This window comes from Cornus florida, unplaced genomic scaffold, assembly GCF_030987335.1.
Source record: "Cornus florida cultivar Cherokee Brave unplaced genomic scaffold, ASM3098733v1 CherokeeBrave_3.0.0_Hap2_Chr04, whole genome shotgun sequence".
Classification (NCBI taxonomy): domain Eukaryota; kingdom Viridiplantae; phylum Streptophyta; class Magnoliopsida; order Cornales; family Cornaceae; genus Cornus; species Cornus florida.
This window is the reverse complement of record NW_026775574.1, coordinates 2,742,932-2,764,451: the sequence shown is the minus strand read 5'-3', so window position 1 is coordinate 2,764,451 and position 21,520 is coordinate 2,742,932. Positions and strand designations below refer to the sequence as shown.

Below are 21,520 nucleotides of genomic sequence, written 5' to 3'. Positions count from 1 at the left end.
CGTACTAACGATAGACTACTAGTTAGGAACATTCATAATGATATAGGTGGTCGAAAGTTAGTTATGTCCGACTCTTTTATGTGAGTGAAGAATGACGTTATTTTTACTCACATAAATTTAGTTGAATGTGTCTGACTTTCAGACATTATATCCCGACTTTTATAAGAAAAGAGAGCCTTATTTTAGAATTCAGCATGGCGTCGAAAAGTTGGATAGCCTTACTCTTTTATGTGAGTGAAGAATGATTCATTCCTACTCACATAAATTCAGTTAGATGCGTCTGACTTTCGGACATTGTATTCTGTAGGTGTTTGTGTTAAAAAATATTCATTGAAATCTAAATCATGTAGTGTTTTTTCTGCTGGTTATTTGATTTTGTACTTGAAAATTGCTTGTACAATCAATCCTTATGCCTCAACTCCACAAACCTCCTTGATCCTGTTCGACACTGCAGCCATTGAGGGTCGGTTGTTAGGATATTCGAAAGTACAACAAATTGCAAGTTGTAACATCTGGACCATCTCCTCCTCGGTCTTCTTGTTCCTTGGCAGCTCCTTGTCGAACACATCGAAGATTGGCTTCTCCTGAAACAACAATCGCACCCACTTAGGCAGGTCGAACCCTTTCTTGTTGGAAATGGCACCCAAGGAGGCCTCACCGGTCAGCATTTCCAAAAGCAGGACACCAAAGCTATAAACATCAGCCTCCAGGGAAACTTTTTCAGTATTTGTAACCTCAGGCGCGTGATAGCCCGGAATGAGGTTGGATTTGGATCCAGGTGAAACCAGTTGAGCTATGCCAAAACCCGAGATTCGGGCACTGTAGGATCTGGTCAGGAGAACATTGGATGACCTTATGTTTCCATGGCAGACATTGGGGCCTTGTGAATGTAGATACTCGATGCCACGAGCAACTCCATAAGCAATCCTACTCCTAACTTTCCAACTGAGTCGAGTCTTGTCTGCACCTTTTCTCCCTATGGAGTGAGAAATAAAGGGACAACAATGAAAAAGCTAGACCAGCAAAATGGGATTGTAATTTTGTCTATCATTCTATTTTTTCGATTGAGCGACTATGGATAGACACTTCCTCGTATAATTGGTTGAAGGGTCGTCACTTTCTCTAAAACAAAGAAACATTGAAAACCCAACACACACAATGGTTCTCTGACGGATCACATGAGAAAATGTCTATCTAAGCATCTGTAGATAGCAAACCTCTATATAGTATTATATAATCCGTAAACTTGAAGTTGACAATAAACTCTCTTCTACTTATCTCATTTAATCGTCTAAAGATTATAATTAGAATTCTTTGTTGTTCACAAAAAGGAATTACTTTATAATTTATGAAATATGTGACTTAACACTTTCAACTAAACCAAAATCTACAATTCTTCTATTGATTTACAATCATAACATATGATAAGGTGATTGTCATATTCCATTTTTTTTTTGGTTATCTAACCCTAAATTCTCTATTTTCTATATATATATATAACTTCTTATTCTTCTCTCATACTTCAACATCCACATTGTCTATTCCTACTTTACCAACCAAAACCAGCTGACTATTCAGCTTGCTTTATTTAAAAGGAAAGACTTACAGCTGTACTATATTTGATGATTGGATGCAGAATTTTAAAATCCCCTTTCCATGTAGTGTTGTAGACATGTATCATTATATATTGTGGAATATGGAAAAATATTGTGTGTACCAACAATTGAATACTAATATTTCTATTGATAATAGAAAATAACTACTTAATTAATATATTTTTCATAAAATATGAAGAACAGAAGTGAATTAGTTATACAAAACCACGTGTAAAATCAGCTTAACCACAACAAAGTTTAGGCTTTATATAGTTGAAAGTAGGATATACAAAGCCAGGACAACTAGATTATTTTGCAGAATTTTTAAATAATAAATTATACTCTTGAATTTGGTAACTGAAGATATCCATTATCCAAGTAGATGTATCTATAAATAGGTATATGATCGGTTGCATGGAATTGGAGAAAAAATATGATAGCAAAAGAGGAGGAAGCAAAATCGAAAGGCTTACCATGGAGAAGAGCAGACAAGCTTCCCATAGGCATGTAATCACATAGAAGAAGCCTCTCATCAATATGGCAACAATAAGCTTTAAGAGAGAGCAAATTCTCATGAACCAATTCTCCTAACCTTCCAACCCTTTCTTTGAATTCCACCTCAGGAACATGACCTGCAGCCTTTAACCTGATCACAGCCACAACAACACCCTTTCCCTCCAAATCCGCCTTGTAGCAACTCCCAAAAGTACCCTTCCCCAAAAAGTCAGCTTGAGAAGTTATCAACTCTTCAAAATTAAATGGCCTAACACCCTTCCCAAAGAACACCAACCCATCATTCTTACTATTGTCAACTTCAGCACTCGTAGCCATTGTTGTACCTGCAACTTTTTCGAATTCAAAATTTTGGGATTTACAAACTATAACAAGTGATCTGATAACCGAGTTGATCCCAATACCGAAGATCACCAATTGGGCAAAAATCAAAAGCTAGAGAACATAACTACCTACCCAAAAAGAAAAGACTTACAAGTTACAAGGCAATTATTGATGGTTTTTCAGAATTCTTCTTCCCACTTCTCTCTCTTTGTGGTTCTTTTATTGTTACTATATATACTCCAAAAGTCAACGCACATGGATAAGGCTTAAGGGAGAGTGAAATGGTTGGAAATGACCTTTCTTCTTCCTTTCACATTCTCCCACTTCTTCCCTCAATTTTTTTTTTCTTCCTTTCAATGTCATTCTATGTCCTCTGTTGATTGTTTTTCTTTCCAAATTTAATTGACTGAATGTGTGTGTTCACATTTAAGATAGTACATTCACATTCAGCAACTCAAATAGTCAATCTCATGCTCAAACTTAAATTAATATTTCTTTGTTGGCTGGGTCTATTTGCATTCACACAATCCCTGTTGAACCCATATAAATGTTATACATGGTAAAGCTTTCGCACAAAATAGGCATACAAAGAAAACAAAAAGAGAAGTGTAGGTGCAAAAATTCAACTTTAAAAAGTCAAAAAATAAAAACAACACACTCAATGAAAATAATAAAAACAAATACAAAGCAAAGATTGAGGTTTCAATGTATGTCTTTATTGGAGGTTTATGCCTCTCTTTATACAATTTTTAGAGGTAGAATTGAGGTATGACTCGCATTGCTTCCCCTCACTATTCGTCCACGGTTAATGGTTTCGGTTTCCTTATGCAATTCTTTCATATGAAATTTCTTCCCTACAAGGCTTCTTCTATGATTCCCATTGCTTGCCCCCCATGATTCGTCCACGGTTAATGGTTTCCTTTTGCAATTCTTTCATATGAAATTTCTTTTGCAATTCTTTCATATGAAATTTCTTCCCTACAAGACGACTCCGATAAGAGTCGACTCTTTCTATATAAGAGACTTATTCTATATTTAAGACTCCTTTAATTGTGTGATTGATGGACCCAAGTCATAGATCCTTATTTATACTAGGCCATGGGCTGGGCCGGAGATGCATGTTTGACCTGCATATAACTGGATTGAGGGACAATAGATGAATCCTCTGGGCTTGCCAAGTTGGGCCTTCAAAAATGGGTGACCTAAGAGAAGTAGTGCAAAACCCATCTGCTGACGTGGTTAATTGTAATTGGTGGGGATATTTTTCCCACAGGAAAGAGCAAAAAAAAAAAAAAAAAAAAAAAAAGTGTAGAAAAGAGATTTATTTGAAATAGAAATAAGAATTTAGGCCTACCCAAAAAATAAGAAAAGAAAATATTAGGGTGAAGACACAACATTTTAATTGTGTCTGTGTGTGTGTGTGTGTGTGTGTGTGAGAGAGAGAGAGAGAGAGAGAGGTGTATAAAATGTCTTGTGAGAGTGTGAAGTATTTTAGATAAAGAAGGTAGGTAATTGTAGGTTGATTTATAGGTAAATATGGAATAAATTTTGCCAGAAAAAGTTTCCAAAACTCCAAGACAAAGTTCTTGTAATAGCAACTACTGTTGCCTATTTTTTTCCCCCCTAAATCCAATGGAGAGATTGCTATTAGATGAGATACAGTAAGCACTAATTTTTTACATTTGAAAACCACAAAACACAAATCCAAACCCCTTAAAAAATTGCAAATAGTGGATCTATATATACATAATAATAAAAAAAAAAAGGAACTCATACTAATTGCTTTAACGTTTAAAATTAACAAATTTAATTAATTTTCCCAAACAGAACCAATGATGCTCAATCGGATTTTACTTTTTATTTATAAACAAATGAAATATAATGATCTGTATTTGCTCATATAACAGTAAATTATTACACTCACCTCCTAAAAGCATTAACAAACATGAAAATGAGCCTCTGAACACTCACTATAACTGACCAATGCACTAAGATACTAATTCATCAAGGGTCACGAATACTTCTTCAATCCGAACTCACTGCAGTTCCTTCTCTTTCCCCTATCTTAATCCACGAATTTGCTTGATCCGTTGAGCCACCTCCTCCATGGGAGGGCGTCGATCAGGGTACCGATAGGTGCAGTTAATTGCAAGATGCAAGAGCTGAACCATTTGCTCGTCAATGTTCTGGTGGTCCGTTAGCAGCTCAGGATCAAACACATCAATAGTCCACTTCTGTTGAACCACTGACTGCACCCATCCAGGCAGGTCAAGTCCACTCATCCGAAGAGGCATGAGTTGGGGTCTTATCTGTAAGCATTTCCAAAAGCAGGACACCGAACATCAGCTTTCTGGGAAATTCTGCGCGAATCCGTTACTTCTGGTGCACAATAGCCATTCAGAATGATAGTGGAATTGGAGGAAACGAGTTGGTTTATGCAATACTCGGAAACACATGCGTCGTAGTAGTCAGTGAGGAGAATGTTGGATGACTTGATGTTGTTGGAGACGAGATATTAAAAACATCAACTTTGGATGAGATTTGGAATAGATTCTGCTAATAATTTTTTGCGAATCTATAAACGAGCGTATTTCTCTCCGTAAGGAGATGAACGTAGTATATTTACTTTCTCAATTCCGTTTCCGGCTGAATGAGAAATTAGCTTCAAAATGTGGTGTTTTGATAAACCTAAATGGGTATGCAAAATGTGGAAAGTGTTTGTCCCACATGGAACAAAATGTTGAAACTAATTGAAATTTAAATAAGCCAAATTTGGGCTTGAGCCTAATTGTAAAGTCCAATTATCCTTTTTACTAAATGGAATCTTTGATTGGGCCTTTAATTTTGGGCTGGGCTTATTTAAATGGGTGGTTAGTTTTTGAATTTAAATTAAAAGTTAGTTTTTTTCAAAAGGGTTGCGTCAATTTCTAAAGGGTAAAGTTAGTTTTTTTCAAAAGGGTTGTATCAATTTCTAAAGGGTTGCATTTGTTTTCCAAAGAGTTGCATCTGTTTTTAAAGGGTTATAACTCAAAATCAATAGACATAACTATTCATGTGAACCATTGCAACTTATTGGAATGGATGTGTTTATTGGTGAACAGACACCATGTGAACCATTGTAACATATTGGAGTGGATGTGTGTGGATGTGTTGGTGAACAGACACCATGTGAACCATTGCAACCAATTGGAGTAGATGTGTTAAGTGTGAAGAAACACATATAAATGATTGTATCCAATGATGAAGAAACACACCCAATCCGTAAAGATTTCTTACTTAAAAAACTACTTTTTAGTTTTTTCTAAGGGGTTACACCCAATCCGAAAAGACACATTAATTAAAAACTATTTTTTAGTTTTTTTCCAAAGGGTTGCACCCAATTCGAAAAGGCACCTTGTTGCCTATAAATACCCTCATTTGGATCATTTGCAAATCATTTTCATTTTTCAATTTATTCTATCTCACTCTCTAGACTTGAACCCAACCCAAGTGGGTTCAAACCATGGGTTAAGTGGTTCGAAACACTTAGACCTTAATCCAATTTCTTCGAGCCATATTAAGATTGGTCCGAATCATTTGGTTCGGATTGCACCCAATTCAGCATTTATATAGTATAAATGCATCTTTGAATCAGAGAGAGTATTACACGGAGGAGGTTCGCCGTATTCAAAAGTTTGTAGTGCTGCTACTGGTGGATGTAGACCGTTGTATCCTGGGAGATAGACGCCACTAAGTCCGTAAGCACCATAGCGGGGCAAATCTGTCTTAAGGACATAGTATCTAATACCAGCCTCGGTCTAGGCTCTTTATTTATTATTATTATTTTATTACTTTATTTTGCATATTTAATTAAATATAGAGTTGCATATTTAATTAATGATTTTTTAGCATATTGTTAATTATCTCATGATATATTAGTGTGAGGTTTGTTATATCTTAAATGTCACATGAAGCATATATTTATCAACAGATGTTACCATGAGAAACATTAGAGCTTAGTGAGTGCGGATACTTGATGCCACAAGCAGCCCCCAAAGCAACGCTACTCCTAACTTCCCATGTCAATGGTGCCCTGTCCACGCCTCTGTTCCCTAAAGAGACAAAGAGAAAGCTAAGTCACAATTTGTTTAGGTTATATATATAAACACACATAGAGGATAGAGCCATAGAGATGATATAGTTTGTTGCTCTAAGAAAAGTTTGAACATCTCTCTATCAAGAAGTGGATTACTGGATTACCTTTGCTTTTTCTTCAAGTCCCCACGCATATAATCTCCTTATATGTATGTACAAACACACACACACATTACACATAGACCTTTCTTATACTATATTCTTCTAGAATTTTCAGGTCCACGATATGTTATTTTGATTTCAGCATATATATATGTTAAGCCCTCAAAAAATCAGTGTGATTGAATGATTATAGCCACATAATTAGCACATTTTTCTTTTTGGCATCTTTAAAGTTCTCAGTGGAGTAGTAGTTGTGATGATATGACTACTAGTTAGGAGCATTCATAATAATATAGGCTACCGAAAGTTGGTTATGTCCGACTCTTTTATGTGAGTGAAGAATGACGTCATTCTTCACTCACATAAATTTAGTTAGATGTGTCTGACTTTCAGATACTGTATCCCGACTTTTGTAAGAAAGAGAGCCTTGTTTTAGAATTCAGCATGGCGTCGAAAAGTTCGATAGTCTTACTCTTTTATGAGAGTGAAGAATGATTCATTCCTACTCACATAAATTCAGTTGGATGCATTTGACTTTCGGACATTGTATTCCGACTTTTGTAAGAAAGAGGGCCTTGTTTTAAAATTCAGCATGTTATGTAGTAAATAGACTAGTCATACTGTTTATATCTATCTGTAGGTGTTTGTGTTAAAAAAATATTCATTGAAATTGAGATCATGTTGTGTTTTTTCTGCTAGCTATTTATTTTGTACTTGAAAATTGCTTGTACAATCAATCGTTATGTCTCAACTCCACAAACCTCCTTGATCCTGTTCGACACTGCAGCCATTGAGGGTCGCTTGTTAGGATATTCGAAAGTACAACAAATTGCAAGTTGTAACATCTGGACCATCTCCTCCTCGGTCTTCTTGTTCCTTGGCAGCTCATTGTCGAACACATCGAAGATTGGCTTCTCCTGAAACAACAATCGCACCCACTTAGGCAGGTCGAACCCTTTCTTGTTGGAAATGGCACCCGAGGAGGACTCACCGGTCAGCATTTCCAAAAGCAGGACACCAAAGCTATAAACATCAGCCTCCCGGGAAACCTTTTCAGTATTTGTAACCTCAGGCGCGTGATAGCCCGGAATGAGGTTGGATTTGGATCCAGGTGAAACCAGTTGGGCTATGCCAAAACCCGAGATTTGGGCACTGTAGGAACTGGTCAGGAGAACATTGGAAGACCTTATGTTTCCATGGCAGAAATTGGGGCCTCGTGAATGTAGATACTCGATGCCACGGGCAACTTCATAAGCAATTCTACTCCTAACTTTCCAACTGAGTAGAGTCTTGTCTGCACCTTTTCCCCCTGTGGAGTGAGAAATAAATGGACAACAATGAAAAAGCTAGGCAGCAAAAACGGGATTGTAATTTTGTCTATCGATCATTCTGTTTTCTAGGTTGAGCGACTGTCGATGGACACTTTTTCATATGATTTGGTTGAAGAGCATCACTTTCTCTCAAACAAAGAAACGTTGAAAATCTTGTATTCTGCGATCAATCATATGGGAGAGTATCTATCTAAGCGATTGCAAATAGCAAACCTCTATACAGTATTATATAATCAGTAAGCTTAAAGTTGATGAATTCTTCTGCTTGTTTCATTTATGTGTGTAAAGATTATTATTAAAATTCTTTATTATTCACAAAAAGGAATTACTTTATATTTTATTAAATATATGACTAACATTTACAACTTAACCAAAATCTACAGTTCTTCTATTAATTTACAATCATAACATATGATAAGGTGTGATTGTCATATTCCAATATATATATTTTTTGTTATCTAACTCTAAATTCTCTATTTTCTATATACATATGACTTCTTATTCTTCTCTCATACTTCAACATCCACATGGTCTATTCCAACTTTACCAACCAAAACCAGCTGACCATTCAGCTTGCTATATTTAAAAGGAAAGACTTACAGTTACAGCTGTACTGTATTGGATGATTGGACGCAGAATTTTAAAATTCCCTTTCTCCATGTAGAGTTATAGACATGTATCATTATATATTGCGGAATATGGAAAAATATTGTCTGTACCAACAATTGAATACTAATATCTCTATTGATAATAGAAAATAACTACTTAATTAATATATTTTTCATAAAATATGAAGAACAGAAGTGAATTATACAAAACCATGTGTAAAATCAGCTTAACCACAACAAAGTTTGGGCTTTATATGGTTGAAAATAGGATATACAAAACTATACGATCGGTTGCATGGAATTAGTGCATTGGAATTGAAATTGGAGAAAAAAACATATGATAACAAAACACGAGGAAGCAAAATCGAAAGGCTTACCATGGAGAAGAGCAGACAAGCTTCCCATAGGCATGTAATCACATAGAAGAAGCCTCTCAACAATATGCCAACAATAAGCTTTAAGAGGAAGCAAATTCTCATGAACCAACTCTCCTAACCTTTCAACCCTTTCTTTGAATTCCATCTCGGAAACATGACCTGCAGCCTCTAACCTGATCACAGCCACAACACCACCCTTTCCCTCCAAATCCACCTTGTAGCTACTCCCAAAGGTACCCTTCCCCAAAACCTCAGCTTCAGAATTAATCAACTCATCCAAATTAAATGGCCTAACACCCTTCCCAAAGAACACCAACCCATCATTCTTACTATTATCAGCTTCAGCACTCATAGCCATTGTTGTACCTGCAACTTTTTCGAATTCAAAATTTTGGGATTTACAAACTATAACAAGTGATCTGATAACCGAGTTGATCCCGAAACCCAAGATCACCAATTGGGCAAAAATCAAAAGCTAGAGAACATAACTAACTATCCCCAAAAGAAAAAGACTTCGAAGTTACAAGGCAATCCTTGATGGTTTTGCAGAATTCTTCTTCTTCCCACTTCTCTCTCTCTGTTGTTCTTTTTTGTTACTATATATACTCCAAAAGTCAACGCACATGGATAAGGCTCAAGGGAGAGTGAAATGGTTGGAAATGACCTTTCTTCTTCCTTTCACATTCTCCCACTTCTTCCCTCATTTTTTTTTCAATGTCATTCTATGTCCTCTGTTGATTGCTTTTCTTTCCAAATTTAATTGACTGAATATGTGTGTTCACATTTAAGATAGTACATTCACATTCAGCAACTGAAATAGTCAATCTCAAGCCCAAACTTAAATTAATATTTCATTGTTGGCTGGGTCTATTTGCATTCACACAATCCCTGTTGAACCCATAATTGATATGTACATGGTAAAAGCTTTCAGACAATTAGGATTTGAAAAATAGCGAGCATGGCTATACGAATAGGCATACAAAGAAAACAAAAAGAGAAATGTAGGTGCAAAAATTCAACTTTAAAAAGTCAAAAAATAAACACAACACACTCAATGAAAATAATAAAAACAAATACAACGCAAAGATTGAGGTTTCAATGTATGTCTTTATTGGAGGTTTATGCCTCTATTTATACAATTTTTAGTGGTAGAATTGAGGTATGACTCGCATTGCTTCCCCCCTCCCCCCACGATTCGTCCACGGTTAATGGTTTCCTTATGCAATTCTTTCATATGAAATTTCTTCCCTACAAGGCTTCTTCTATGACTCGCATTGCTTGCCCCCCATGATTCGTCCCCCGTTAATGGTTTCTTTTTGCATACATGATCCCCTTTAACGAAGCGAATAGTCGCTTGCCATCGAGAGAGAGCAAACTGACTGTGGTGCGTGTCGCGCCAATGGATAGGATAACGAGTTTCCAGGGGCCAATTCTATTAAAGAAAGAAGCAAGCTTAGCTTGACACAACCACCGCTAGCTGACAACATTGATAGAGGAAGAGAATGAAGTAGAGGAGAGCTAGTATACGTGCTCAACACAAGAAGTGCACACCTATAGGTTTACCTGATTCATGGTTTGACCTTACCGTTACTTGGGGAGGTATAATGACTCGTACATGAAAGAAAAGAAAGCAGTCTTTCGGGTTAGCCTTGAGATATCTTCGATTCAATTAGGCTCGAGAGATGGAGCTTCTTTCATATGAAATTTCTTCCCTACAACTCCTTCTATAAGACTTCTTCTATAGATAGGACTCTTTCTATATAAGACTTTTCTATATGTACTCCTTTAATTGTGTGATTGATGGACCAAGTCACAGATCCTTATTTGTACTAGGCCATGGACTGGGCCGGAGAAGTAGTGCAAAACTATCTGCTGACGTGGTTAATTGTAATTGGTGGGGATATTTTTCCCAGAGGAAAGAGCAAAAAAAAAAAAAAAGTGTAGAAAGGAGATTGATTTGAAATAGAAATAAGGATTTAGACTTGCCCAAAATAAAAAAAAATTAGGGTGTAGACACAATATTTTAATTGTGTGTGTGTGTGTGAGAGAGAGAGAGAGAGAGAGAAAATTAGGGTGTAGACACAATATTTTAATTGTGTGTGTGTGTGTGTGAGAGAGAGAGAGAGAGAGAGGTATATAAAATGTCTTGTGAGATTGTGAAGTATGTTAGATAAAGAAGGTAGGTAATTGTAGGTTGATTTATAGGTAAACATGGAATGAATTTTGCCAGAAAAAGTTTCCAAAACTTCAAGACAAAGTTCTTTTAATAGCAACTAGTGTTGCCCTTTTTTTTTCCCCCTAAATCCAATGTAGAGATTGCTATTAGAATACAGTAAGCACAATTTTTTACATTTGAAAACCACAAAACACAAATCCAAACCCCTTAAAAAATTGCAAATAATGGATCTATATATACATAATAATAATAAAAAAGGAACTCATACTAATTGCTTTAACGTTTAAAATTAACAAATTTAATTAATTTTCCCAATCAGAACCAATGATGCTCAATCGGATTTTACTTTTTATTTATAAACAAATGAAATATAATGATCTGTATTTGCTCATATAACAGTAAATTATTACACTCACCTCCTAAAAGCATTAACAAACATGAAAATGAGCCTCTGAACACTCACTATAACTAACCAATGCACTAAGATACTAATTCATCAAGGGTCACGAATACTTCTTCAATCCGAACTCACTGCAGTTCCTTCTCTTTCCCCTATCTTAATCCACGAATTTGCTTGATCCGTTGAGCCACTTCCTCCATGGGAGGGCGTCGATCAGGGTACCGATAGGTGCAGTTAATTGCAAGATGCAAGAGCTGAACCATTTGCTCCTCAATGTTCTGGTGGTCCCTTAGCAGCTCAGGATCTAACACATCAATAGTCCACTTCTGTTGGACCACTGACTGCACCCATCCAGGCAGGTCAAGTCCTTCCTCATCCGAGGAGGCATGAGTTGGGGTCTTACCTGTAAGCAGTTCCAAAAGCAGGACACCGAAGCTGTAAACATCAGCTTTCTGAGAAATTCTGCGCGAATCCGTTACTTCTGGTGCACAATAGCCATTCAGAATGACATTGGAATTGGAGGAAACGAGTTGGTTTATGCAGTACTCGGAAACACATGCGTCGTAGTAGTCAGTGAGGAGAATGTTGGATGATTTGATGTTACCATGAGAAACATTAGAGCCTAATGCGTGCAGATACTTGATGCCACAGGCAGCTCCCAAAGCAATGCTACTCCTAACTTCCCATGTCAATGGTGCCCTGTCTGCGCCTCTGTTCCCTACAGATTCAGAGAGAAAGCTAAGTCACAATTTGTTTAGGTTAAAAATCTGAATTCATTTGCTCAACATGTATATAAATAACCATCAAATAGTCCTATTCTTTAGCTTCTCATGTGTGAGCTAAATCAAAACTTAATGCTTCTGGTATGGAAAAAAGTTAGAACGTTGAACACTTGTTGACAGCAACATGAAGGTTTCAAATGTGCATAACCTCATTTGCCTTTGTGGCAAACTATGTATGTACTATGCATTTCATGGTAGTCTTCATCAAGTAAGAGTGAAAAAAAATTCTCTCAAAGATAATGTAATGCAAAGATGAATGACAGGTTAAAAGAAACCCCGAGGGATTAATTATAGGTTACAACTAAAAAAGGGCTGGCCCAATACATGAGATTTCTGTCATTGTGAGGTCTCTAGAGATTCAGATGTACGTAACCTTAACTCTACTTGGAGAGGCTGTTTCTGGTAGTTATAGGTATAGAACTATGGTTGCTAGAAATATAAATTGATGTAAATTCAAAGCAATAAGATTAAGGAGCATATTCATGACAATGCATCAATAACATAACAATTTAAATAACACTTGTTTCTTCATGTATGGAAGAGCAAAACAGAGTATAGCAGAGAGATGGTAAAAGCAGAGTATTGAAGAACAAAGACTCACCATGTAAAAGAGCAGCCAAACTTCCCATGGGCATGCAATCAAAGGCAAGAAGCTTTTCCTCCCTCCCATAATAATATGCTCTTAAAGGCACCAAATTCTCATGAGCCAACACACCAAGCTCCTCAACCTTCTCTTTGAATTCTATCTCATAAACACAAACTTTCTTCAATCTCTTCACAATCACCTGATTCCCACCCGCCAAATATGCTCTGTAAGTACTCCCAAATGTCCCCTTCCCCAACACCTCAGCAGAAGCCCTCAACAACTCCTCCAAACTGAAATTCCGATCCCCGTCCCCAAAAAACACCAACCCATCATTCCCACCACCGCCATTGTTATTTGCAGCTTCAGCCACCGCAGTCTCCGCCTCCGGCCTACTACTTAGCTCTCTCCTTACAACTGGTTTTGGCGACGGCAACGTTTTAACCCGCCGTTGAGTTTTTTTACCAATATATCTTCTCCACAAAATGAACAGAGCTACACAAATCAACAGTGAACCTGTCACCGACCCGACCACAATTCCGGCAATTGCTCCACCGGAAAGTTTGTTTCCATTACCAGGACAAGAGGTAAGTGGCGACCCACAAAGAGAATTATTCAAAAACGCAGAAGAATCAAATTTTCGTAGACTCGATGGAATTGAACCGTTCAATCTATTAAATGAAACGTTGAATTCTGTGACCTGTGGAAGCTCGGGTAGTGACCCAGTGAGTTGGTTGTTCTCTAAATACAGAGTTTTCAACCTGGTGAGGTTGTTGAACTCGGACGATATCTCGCCGGAAAACTTATTGCTGGCGATGTTGAAGCGAACAAGGTTATTCAAACCGAACAGGGTCGCCGGAATAGTGCCGGAGAATTGATTTTCCTGCAAGAAGAGACGACGTAGCTCGGCACACGAACCCAAATCGGAAGGGAGTGGTCCAGAGAGAGAGTTACGGCGGAGGCTGAGGATGCGGAGCTGGGTCAGGTTTCCGATGGATGCCTCGGGTATTTGTCCGACTAGTCCGTCGGCGGGGAGGCGGAGGCGGGTGACACGATCGTTGTCGCAGTACACGCCTGACCATGAACATGGGTTTGGATCGGATTGTTTCCACCGGAGGGTGTTGCCGCGGACGGCGGAGCTGAAGAGGAGGAGGGCTGCTCTGTCGGCGGCGCGGTCAGAGTCGCCGGCGGGAAAGAATAAGATCAAAACCGTGATGAAGAGTAGAGGAAAATTAGAACCCATTTGGACTGTTTTTTTTCCGCAAAACAATAGTGTTTTTGGTGTGAAAACTCTCTCCCTCAAGAGACTGTTTCGTTGAATGCGTGCTAGCGTCGTCGTCTCTTGTTTCATTCTATTTCGTTGACTCGACGGAAAAGAAAGTTTGACCCACGACTGGGTTTGAGTGCATATCTATATATATATATAGTACATATTAAATTTGATGTTATATGGTCTGATTTTGGTCTAAAGTTAGACGCGTGTTTTTTTTTTTTTTTTTTTAATAATTTTTTTCTTTTCTCTGTATTATTATATTTTATCAAGGGATGGGTTATTAATACAAATCACAAATAATTGTGTAAATTAATGGACTTACATGTTCTAAATGGTCAGAGCTTGAGATGGTATTGAGCCTTTGAAGTAACACTTTTGCGTAAAATAATAGTAAGATGAACTTGCATTCATGTCATTAAAACTAAACGAGTTCTTATTTTATTTCACTGTCACCGCTCATCATTCTAGAAAAGTTAACGGTAGAGTTATTTATGAATTTGAATTTTTAGATTTTTCTGGACATAGATAGTCGAAGTGACATTTCAAAATTTACGAGAGGTATAAATTTACTGGATTATTGTCACGTTTCGATTCTGCGCCAAATCTCTAGGCCCGTGACAACTATCAAAGTATTTGCTACCCGTATCATTTAAGATAGAGCAATGTTACAATTATTGACATTGTCACATTGTATAACACATAAAAAAAAGTACGTTAAAGTCCATCATTTCACACCACTTGTCTCTTTATAAGTGTCAAAATGACCTTAATTATATACGAAGTACTTTTAATTTTTGGGTTTTTTTTTTTTTTTTTAGGACCTATGTCACAAACTCGTCAATTACATATATTTTTCTTTAAGTGATATAATTACTCAGTCTCCCACATTGTTACGATTTCTTCAATATTTTTCCCAGTTGGACTTGGACCCAAATCATTGAGATTTAATCATTTAACTTGTTAGTTTACCAAGATTTGAACAATTCATTTCATTTCATTTCATTTATAGTCATATATACATTTCATTTATAATATACACTAAACGTATAACCTACCTATTTCGTATGTTTAACTAGATTCAAACTCAATTTGACAATTCAATATAAGGTTTTTTTTTTTTTTTTTTTTTTTACACAAATTCAATACAAGTTTACTCCCAACCATTTGATACGAAATCTCCAAAACCCCTCACATAAAAGGGGAAGATAATTAGAAATTTCAAGGATAAAGTGGCAAACCCTAGCTTTCTCTATCAATATATCAAAAGGTGTACACGGATTTATATACGACTTGACTTGATACATTTGGAATAATAACCAGAGCCACAAATTTGTTCCCTCTTTCTGGTCAATAAAGTTAGCGTATGAACAAGTCAATCTTTTCCTAGACTTGCATGATAAACGTAGGGTGGGTACATTGAAACATTCAACTGGTTTTGCAAGGAGAGAATATACATATACATACATATGTACATATATACGCGCAGATATACCTTATATGTACACAGTACACTATGAGTTCCATCTACTCAATGGATCATATCAGTAAAAAAATGTAATAATTGAAATAAAATGTCCAAAATTCCTAATTGAAATGTAATTGATCAAATCCAGTTATCATTAAACAACAAAGACATAAAAAGGCTTCAAAGATCATCTAGAATTAATCAAGATAGAGTGATAGACATCTCAACCACTAAACTGTATATTTTTCAAGATTGACCTAAAAGTAGAATATGAGCTTTAAACATTTCAAAACTGTCTCCATCAGTTCGGTTTCCCGCTGATATATATATATATATATATATACATATAATGATTGAAGGCTCCTATAAACCTAACCAGAAAATAAACATCCATAACATGAGCCTGAAACATTGCATAAGATAAGGGTGCAGATGACTATCTAATATCTATGCTGCTTGCCATGTGTTAAACTGTGTATTTTTCAAGATTTACATAAAGTAGAATATGAGCATCAGTTTGGTTTCCAGCTGATATCAATATATATATATATATATATATATATATATATATATGCTGCTTGCCATGTGCTAAAGGCAGCAAGGAATGGGGCATGAGTCCAAAGGTTTCCCATAAAGAGAGTGCGAGGATAAATAAGAAGCACGAAATCACCAACTAAAGAGCATGGGACATGGCAGAGAATGGGCAGGTGTTACACCATAACCTACTAACAACTGTCTGAGGCCTAACATTGCTCCATTTTGGTTTCCCATAAAGAGTACAGGACAATAAGAATAAAGCATGAAATCGCCCACCAGAAACCAAGAGAAGCTGTTCGAAAGGGCAAACCATATCGCAATAAAACTACCATCCAACTAAAAAACAAAGTGACGATCACACACAAAACAGATCAAATAACACCTCTTGCCTTCTATTCTTTATTCTTCTCAATTGACCGAAGGTCCATTTGACATTATTGTATACAAAGTGGCTGCTCTCATATTCGGGTTACGTCATTATGCTTGTGAACAGGCACCATGCAAAGACGAGTCACCTAAATTACAAAATAGGAAATATTGAAGTGTGTATCCAGATTTAGACAAATGTGGAAAGGATTAAAAAGGCTACCCAAAAGCCAAGATCATCAAGGGGGACAAGCCTCGTAACGGTTGATAATGCCTAGTTAGCTTTACTTTCTGTACTTCCAAAATGGTTCTATTCAAGACATCTAATAGCAAAGTAAACAAAGTGCAAAAACAAGCCTACTACAGATTCCAAAAAATACATATACAATTAAGACCCATAAAACTTCACAAAAGCCAAAAGATATGAAGGGCAAAAATCAGTTGAAGGAGAATGACACATGCTTACTCTACTGACAATCGAGTCTCAACCACAACAAATTTACCAGTGAACGCTCTACCAAAGTTTATAAGACTTTCTGGAAAGCACATACAAAATTACCTCTAAAACTCGATCCTCCAAAACATTGTTACTACTTCAAAACAAAACTTAATTTAAGGACACACCACCACTGGATAGTCTAGCATATAACACCTCCGTTTTGTTCACAAAGAATCTATAACTGTCCTAGAGGCCAACTTGACTAAAATCTCAATTGATAATATAATATTGTATCTGAGAGGTCTGAGAGACGATTAAGTAAGAGTTATCCCGCTATCCACTAACATAGAAATTTTAGTCACTCCACAAAACACATGATGCTAATCTTCTTGAATATAACAAAACCTATATACCCCCAAAAGCACTTACACACGTCCCACTACTACAATAAGTTTTTGACAAGATGTGACTTCATTATTTGTTTATAAGATCAAACACTCCAACTTTCTACCATCCAATGTTGTTTCTAAGTTTGAAATATATGGACCTCACAAAGACCATAAAGAGTATATATACAAACTAAACGAAAAATGGTCAAAAAAGAGATGACAAAAGCCTGTTGAATGAGGTTGGAAAACATCCACACGGGGAACAAACAAATCACAAACCTTGATCGTCAGTACGTCTCCCTAACAAGCTAAAAGCCCAAACTACTTGAAGACAGGGCTAGTAAGCTCATAAGCAAGGAGTATATATGCCTTACTAGTAAGTGTTTCATCCAACTCTCCCTTCTCAATTAAATCACACCTTGTTTCAATGAATTACGAATTGGGCAAAGGCTCACTAGCCATTCAAGCTGATGAATTAAATATTCCAAGCAAGCAATTCTTTAAGAATAATCTCGAATAAAATTTCCAATCAATCAAATTAATAAAGCACTACATTTTACATATATGTATGCAGGTGTATGCGCGCATATACAACAGAATTGTAATACTATTACCAACAGATATGAATTTTGTTTCATATGCAATAGACTCAAAAAGAAAATTTCTCAACATAACACCTATAACCCACAAATCAAACACATAGAGAGCTCAAAAACCCACTAAAAAGAAGAAAAGCTTGCATTGATCCAATTTGTCCATAACATCAACACATAACCCAAAAGATTACACATCTACAAGTTAAAATATCATAAATCATATAAAAAAAGACATATTAATGCGAAATTCACCTATCTCCAAACCCAATTGGCTCGAATCAATCAATGAATTAATCAATCCTGACTCTTCAACTTGTCAATGCGCTGATTCAACTGATCGACACGGACGACCAATTGGGTAACAGAGTAGAGAAGCCAATAGAAGATCAGGGCTGAAGCGATCAAGAGGGCATTGCGTTGGCTCTTCATGATGGACTTCTGGTGGCGGAGATGGTCTGTGGGGGTGCACGACTCGGGCGATTCGCAACTCGGGCGAGTCTCGTACTTCCAGTAAATGTCCATCAGCAGAAACAGGCAAAACGGGACCACCGAGAGGAAGGGCTTGAGGAGGTTCCGTGTGACGGAGACAAGACCCTTCTGTAGATGATGGAGGCCGGGGAGGGTGAGGAGGAGGACCATGATGGCCTCTGCGCCCGCGGCGTAGCCTAGAACTACCCACTCCAACGCCATTTCTGAGATTTGGAAAACCCTAGACGCGATGCGTTTGATCTTGTTTTTTCTTCAATGGGAGAGAGGGTGAGTGAGAGAACTGTTGGGAGAATCGCGGGGGATTTTTGATTTGTCCTGCAGAAAGGGAGAGAAAAGTACGCGGGTGACGATCAGAGGTTACAGGAATTGACAGCTGGCAGAATTAAAAAGCCATAATGGCACACGTGGCAGCCACGTCATTAGCGGTTAGATAGAATAGGTCCATTGTTGATTGTCTACTTCTATCTCTATTCGATCGAAGCAATTATCCTCCGTTGATGCCTTCTCTCACTCCATCTTCCATCTCTCTCGCTCAAATCAGGTGACCTGTTGAGCCAGTGGCTATATACTTCACGGCCGACTCTGAGAAACAGGACTGGAGGGTTCAAAAACCCTCGCGCCCAGTTTCTCCATTTAGCAAGACCCAAAGGCTAGGGTTTCATCTTGGGGCGATTTTTATGAAGAGGGTTTCTAGGGGCTTGGGTTGAACCTTTTTCGAGGTCGACCAAGTGGATTAAAGCTATTTTCTTAGAGGTTAGTTCTGAAAATTTCACCCCTTTTCATCTTTCGGTTCATTCGGATTGTGCCCAATTTTTGGGCAACTATGTTGTTTCTTTTCCACGAGTTGGTGTTTATTTATGTATATGAGTGATTTTTGTTAGGATTTTAGGCTTTGTTTGGATTGAGGGAATTGGAGAGATTTGGAGAGAAAAGAAAGGGAAGGATAGAGTTTAGTGTGTTTGGGTGGAGGGAATTGAGAAGAAAAGAAATGATTTGGAAGGATTTGGAGGGATAGGCTATCCCTCCAAATCCCTTCAGCACAGTAAAACCAAATCCTCTCAAAGTTGAGAAGATTTGAGAGGATTTGAGGGGAAAGGATGACAAAGACAGAATTAGCCTTCCAATTTCTATATACAATTTAGGGCAGCAGCTTCTCAATCCTCTTCTCTCGCACCTGCAAAGCGCCGCTCGTCTTCTCTTGATTCTCCAACAAAAACTCACCTGCTTTCTCTCATCAAGGTATTAACCTCTTCTCTTGCGTCTCCAACAAAAACTCACCTGCACTCTCATGGGATCATACATCGTGATCTGAAACCTGGTAATTCCTTCATTTCCAATGTTGGTACATTGAATTCATGCGGTATAAAAATGTTATGCATGAGAAATCGGATTCATGGAAATGTCTTATTCTCAAGCAAGCAAACTTGTATGAACATTCATGTTGAAAGATATCAGCTATGAATTTTTTTTTTTTTTTTAAAGAATTCAAACACGCTAGTTTGTAGCTTTGCATGATGGAATCTATGTAGTTACTGAATAATTGATATAATACCCAATTTATAAAATAGTACGAGGAAAAAGAGTCAAATGCTAGAAAAGGCCTTTGGATTCAATTTCGATATTTTGAAACTGGAAGATCCATCAGTTCACACTTCCGGATCATTGGAGAGTTTCTGAAGTACTTCATTGAAATCACTTCCAATCATTGTTTTTGCTCCCTGTTAAAAGTTCATAGATGCATTTTTATAGGTCTTTGCTGACTTGAGTCATGTTTATGAATCGTTTATATAAAGGCTCTAGAGAGATCAGAGTATGACCAAAGTATGAAATAAAGTAGCAAATGTATATTCATAGATTTGGTGATTTATTTCTATTAATAGTGCTTTCTTTGTATCCAATGTTTAGTAGTTATGCACCGATTCTTGGCATGAAAAGGTGAAAGTTTCAGAGACTTATGTGTGTATTTTGTTTTGTGGTAATGACTTCGTTCTAAAAATTCCGATATTATAGGAAGGACAGATTGGTTCTAGCAAATTGAACACTATTACAGGTACTTGGGAGCATATCGATCTGATGAACAAAATTAATATGGTCATATATCTACTGGAACTATTTTCTTTCTAGGTTGAGTCTAAGGGATTGCAAGTTCTAACTTGATCTATGAACAAATTTGTTGATGTTGTTACCATGAGGTGTAGGTAGTCGTCTCAATTACCAAAAAGAGAGTGTGGGATGTGCCGTTGAATATTCCTTTTACAATCTTTAAACATACATATGTTTATCTAAATAAATAAGTAAATGGAAACAATTGCTAATGAAGAACTTATAAACTACTGCAGAAAACTTAATCTTTACTGCAGACCAGAAAACAGTAAAACTTGTGGATTTTGGTTTAGCAAGAGAGGAGTCATTAACAGAAATGATGACTGCTGAAACAGGGACATATATCTATATATATATATATATATGCTATGCAAACATATCAAGTGATTTTGATGCTTCCAATTCAGTGTATTTGGCTCTGCTTTTTTATTCAACCAGTGAATTTCATTGTTGTAATGTAATAGAATTGTTTTTGTTTTGCAGCTGAAATAGGCCAGGACAGTTCTCTGCCTAACGGCATTGGTGACGCAATCTGTGAAACCCCACAGAACAAGCTTCTTCAAGTGGTGTTAGTTTCTCCTCAGGTATTACATTAACTCATAGTGACACTTATTATAGAGATTGAACTTCTTTAAGGCTAGATGTTTAAGTATGGGGTACTACCTGTTACAGATTTTATAATTGATTTGTTGGTTTTTTCCCGCTTCTCCATCTTTTTGTAGTATCTTGATACTTTGTCGTCATGATTCTCATCTCAATTCAAAATTTGAACAGTTACTGAATCCATTTATTTAATTGTTTCCCCATATTTTCATGTTATGCTCCAATAGGGGATGCAAAGGTACACAGTAGAAACATATACATACGCTAACTCGCTGCACAGAATTTAAGTTTTGATGCATCCCATACTTTGTTGATATTTATTGATTTAGTAATTT

The 21,520-nt window shown here is 36.9% G+C and overlaps 4 protein-coding genes and 1 pseudogene across 4 annotated transcripts; all 5 read right to left on the bottom strand.

Annotated features, from left to right (window-relative positions):
* Positions 1-306: 306 nt before the first annotated feature.
* LOC132305551 (probable inactive receptor kinase RLK902) lies at positions 307-2,847 on the bottom strand. The gene is made up of 3 exons (XM_059803181.1): positions 2,584-2,847; positions 2,069-2,434; positions 307-976 (listed from the first exon to the last, which is right to left on the bottom strand). Exons 2-3 carry the CDS (start codon positions 2,424-2,426, stop codon positions 408-410), a joined length of 927 nt encoding a protein of 308 aa, XP_059659164.1. The 5' UTR covers positions 2,427-2,434; positions 2,584-2,847; the 3' UTR covers positions 307-407.
* A 1,418-nt stretch (positions 2,848-4,265) lies between these two features.
* LOC132304615 (probable inactive receptor kinase At5g16590) lies at positions 4,266-6,700 on the bottom strand (annotated as a pseudogene).
* Positions 6,701-7,326: 626 nt separating this feature from the next.
* Positions 7,327-9,668, bottom strand: LOC132305550 (probable inactive receptor kinase RLK902). The gene is made up of 2 exons (XM_059803180.1): positions 8,985-9,668; positions 7,327-7,977 (listed from the first exon to the last, which is right to left on the bottom strand). Exons 1-2 carry the CDS (start codon positions 9,340-9,342, stop codon positions 7,409-7,411), a joined length of 927 nt encoding a protein of 308 aa, XP_059659163.1. The 5' UTR covers positions 9,343-9,668; the 3' UTR covers positions 7,327-7,408.
* A 1,817-nt stretch (positions 9,669-11,485) lies between these two features.
* LOC132302487 (probable inactive receptor kinase RLK902) lies at positions 11,486-14,334 on the bottom strand. Its single transcript, XM_059799371.1, has 2 exons — positions 12,944-14,334; positions 11,486-12,278 (listed from the first exon to the last, which is right to left on the bottom strand). The coding sequence occupies exons 1-2, from the start codon at positions 14,274-14,276 to the stop codon at positions 11,713-11,715; spliced, it is 1,899 nt and encodes a 632-aa protein (XP_059655354.1). The 5' UTR covers positions 14,277-14,334; the 3' UTR covers positions 11,486-11,712.
* Positions 14,335-18,114: 3,780 nt separating this feature from the next.
* Positions 18,115-21,237, bottom strand: LOC132302486 (uncharacterized). The gene has a single exon (XM_059799370.1). The coding sequence runs from the start codon at positions 18,678-18,680 to the stop codon at positions 18,285-18,287; it is 396 nt and encodes a 131-aa protein (XP_059655353.1). The 5' UTR covers positions 18,681-21,237; the 3' UTR covers positions 18,115-18,284.
* Positions 21,238-21,520: the final 283 nt, after the last annotated feature.

Excerpts from the sequence above, each read along its gene's own strand:
- LOC132302486 (XM_059799370.1), bottom strand. The coding sequence starts at position 18,680 with ATGGCGTTGGAGTGGGTAGTTCTAGGCTACGCCGCGGGCGCAGAGGCC.
- LOC132302487 (XM_059799371.1), bottom strand. The coding sequence starts at position 14,276 with ATGAAACAAGAGACGACGACGCTAGCACGCATTCAACGAAACAGTCTC. Across the intron at positions 12,279-12,943 it reads TTTGGCTGCTCTTTTACATG|GGAACAGAGGCGCAGACAGG; the intron begins GTGAGTCTTTGT and ends CTGAATCTGTAG.
- LOC132305550 (XM_059803180.1), bottom strand. The coding sequence starts at position 9,342 with ATGGCTATGAGTGCTGAAGCTGATAATAGTAAGAATGATGGGTTGGTG. Across the intron at positions 7,978-8,984 it reads CTTGTCTGCTCTTCTCCATG|GGGGAAAAGGTGCAGACAAG; the intron begins GTAAGCCTTTCG and ends CTCACTCCACAG.
- LOC132305551 (XM_059803181.1), bottom strand. The coding sequence starts at position 2,426 with ATGGCTACGAGTGCTGAAGTTGACAATAGTAAGAATGATGGGTTGGTG. Across the intron at positions 977-2,068 it reads CTTGTCTGCTCTTCTCCATG|GGAGAAAAGGTGCAGACAAG; the intron begins GTAAGCCTTTCG and ends CTCACTCCATAG.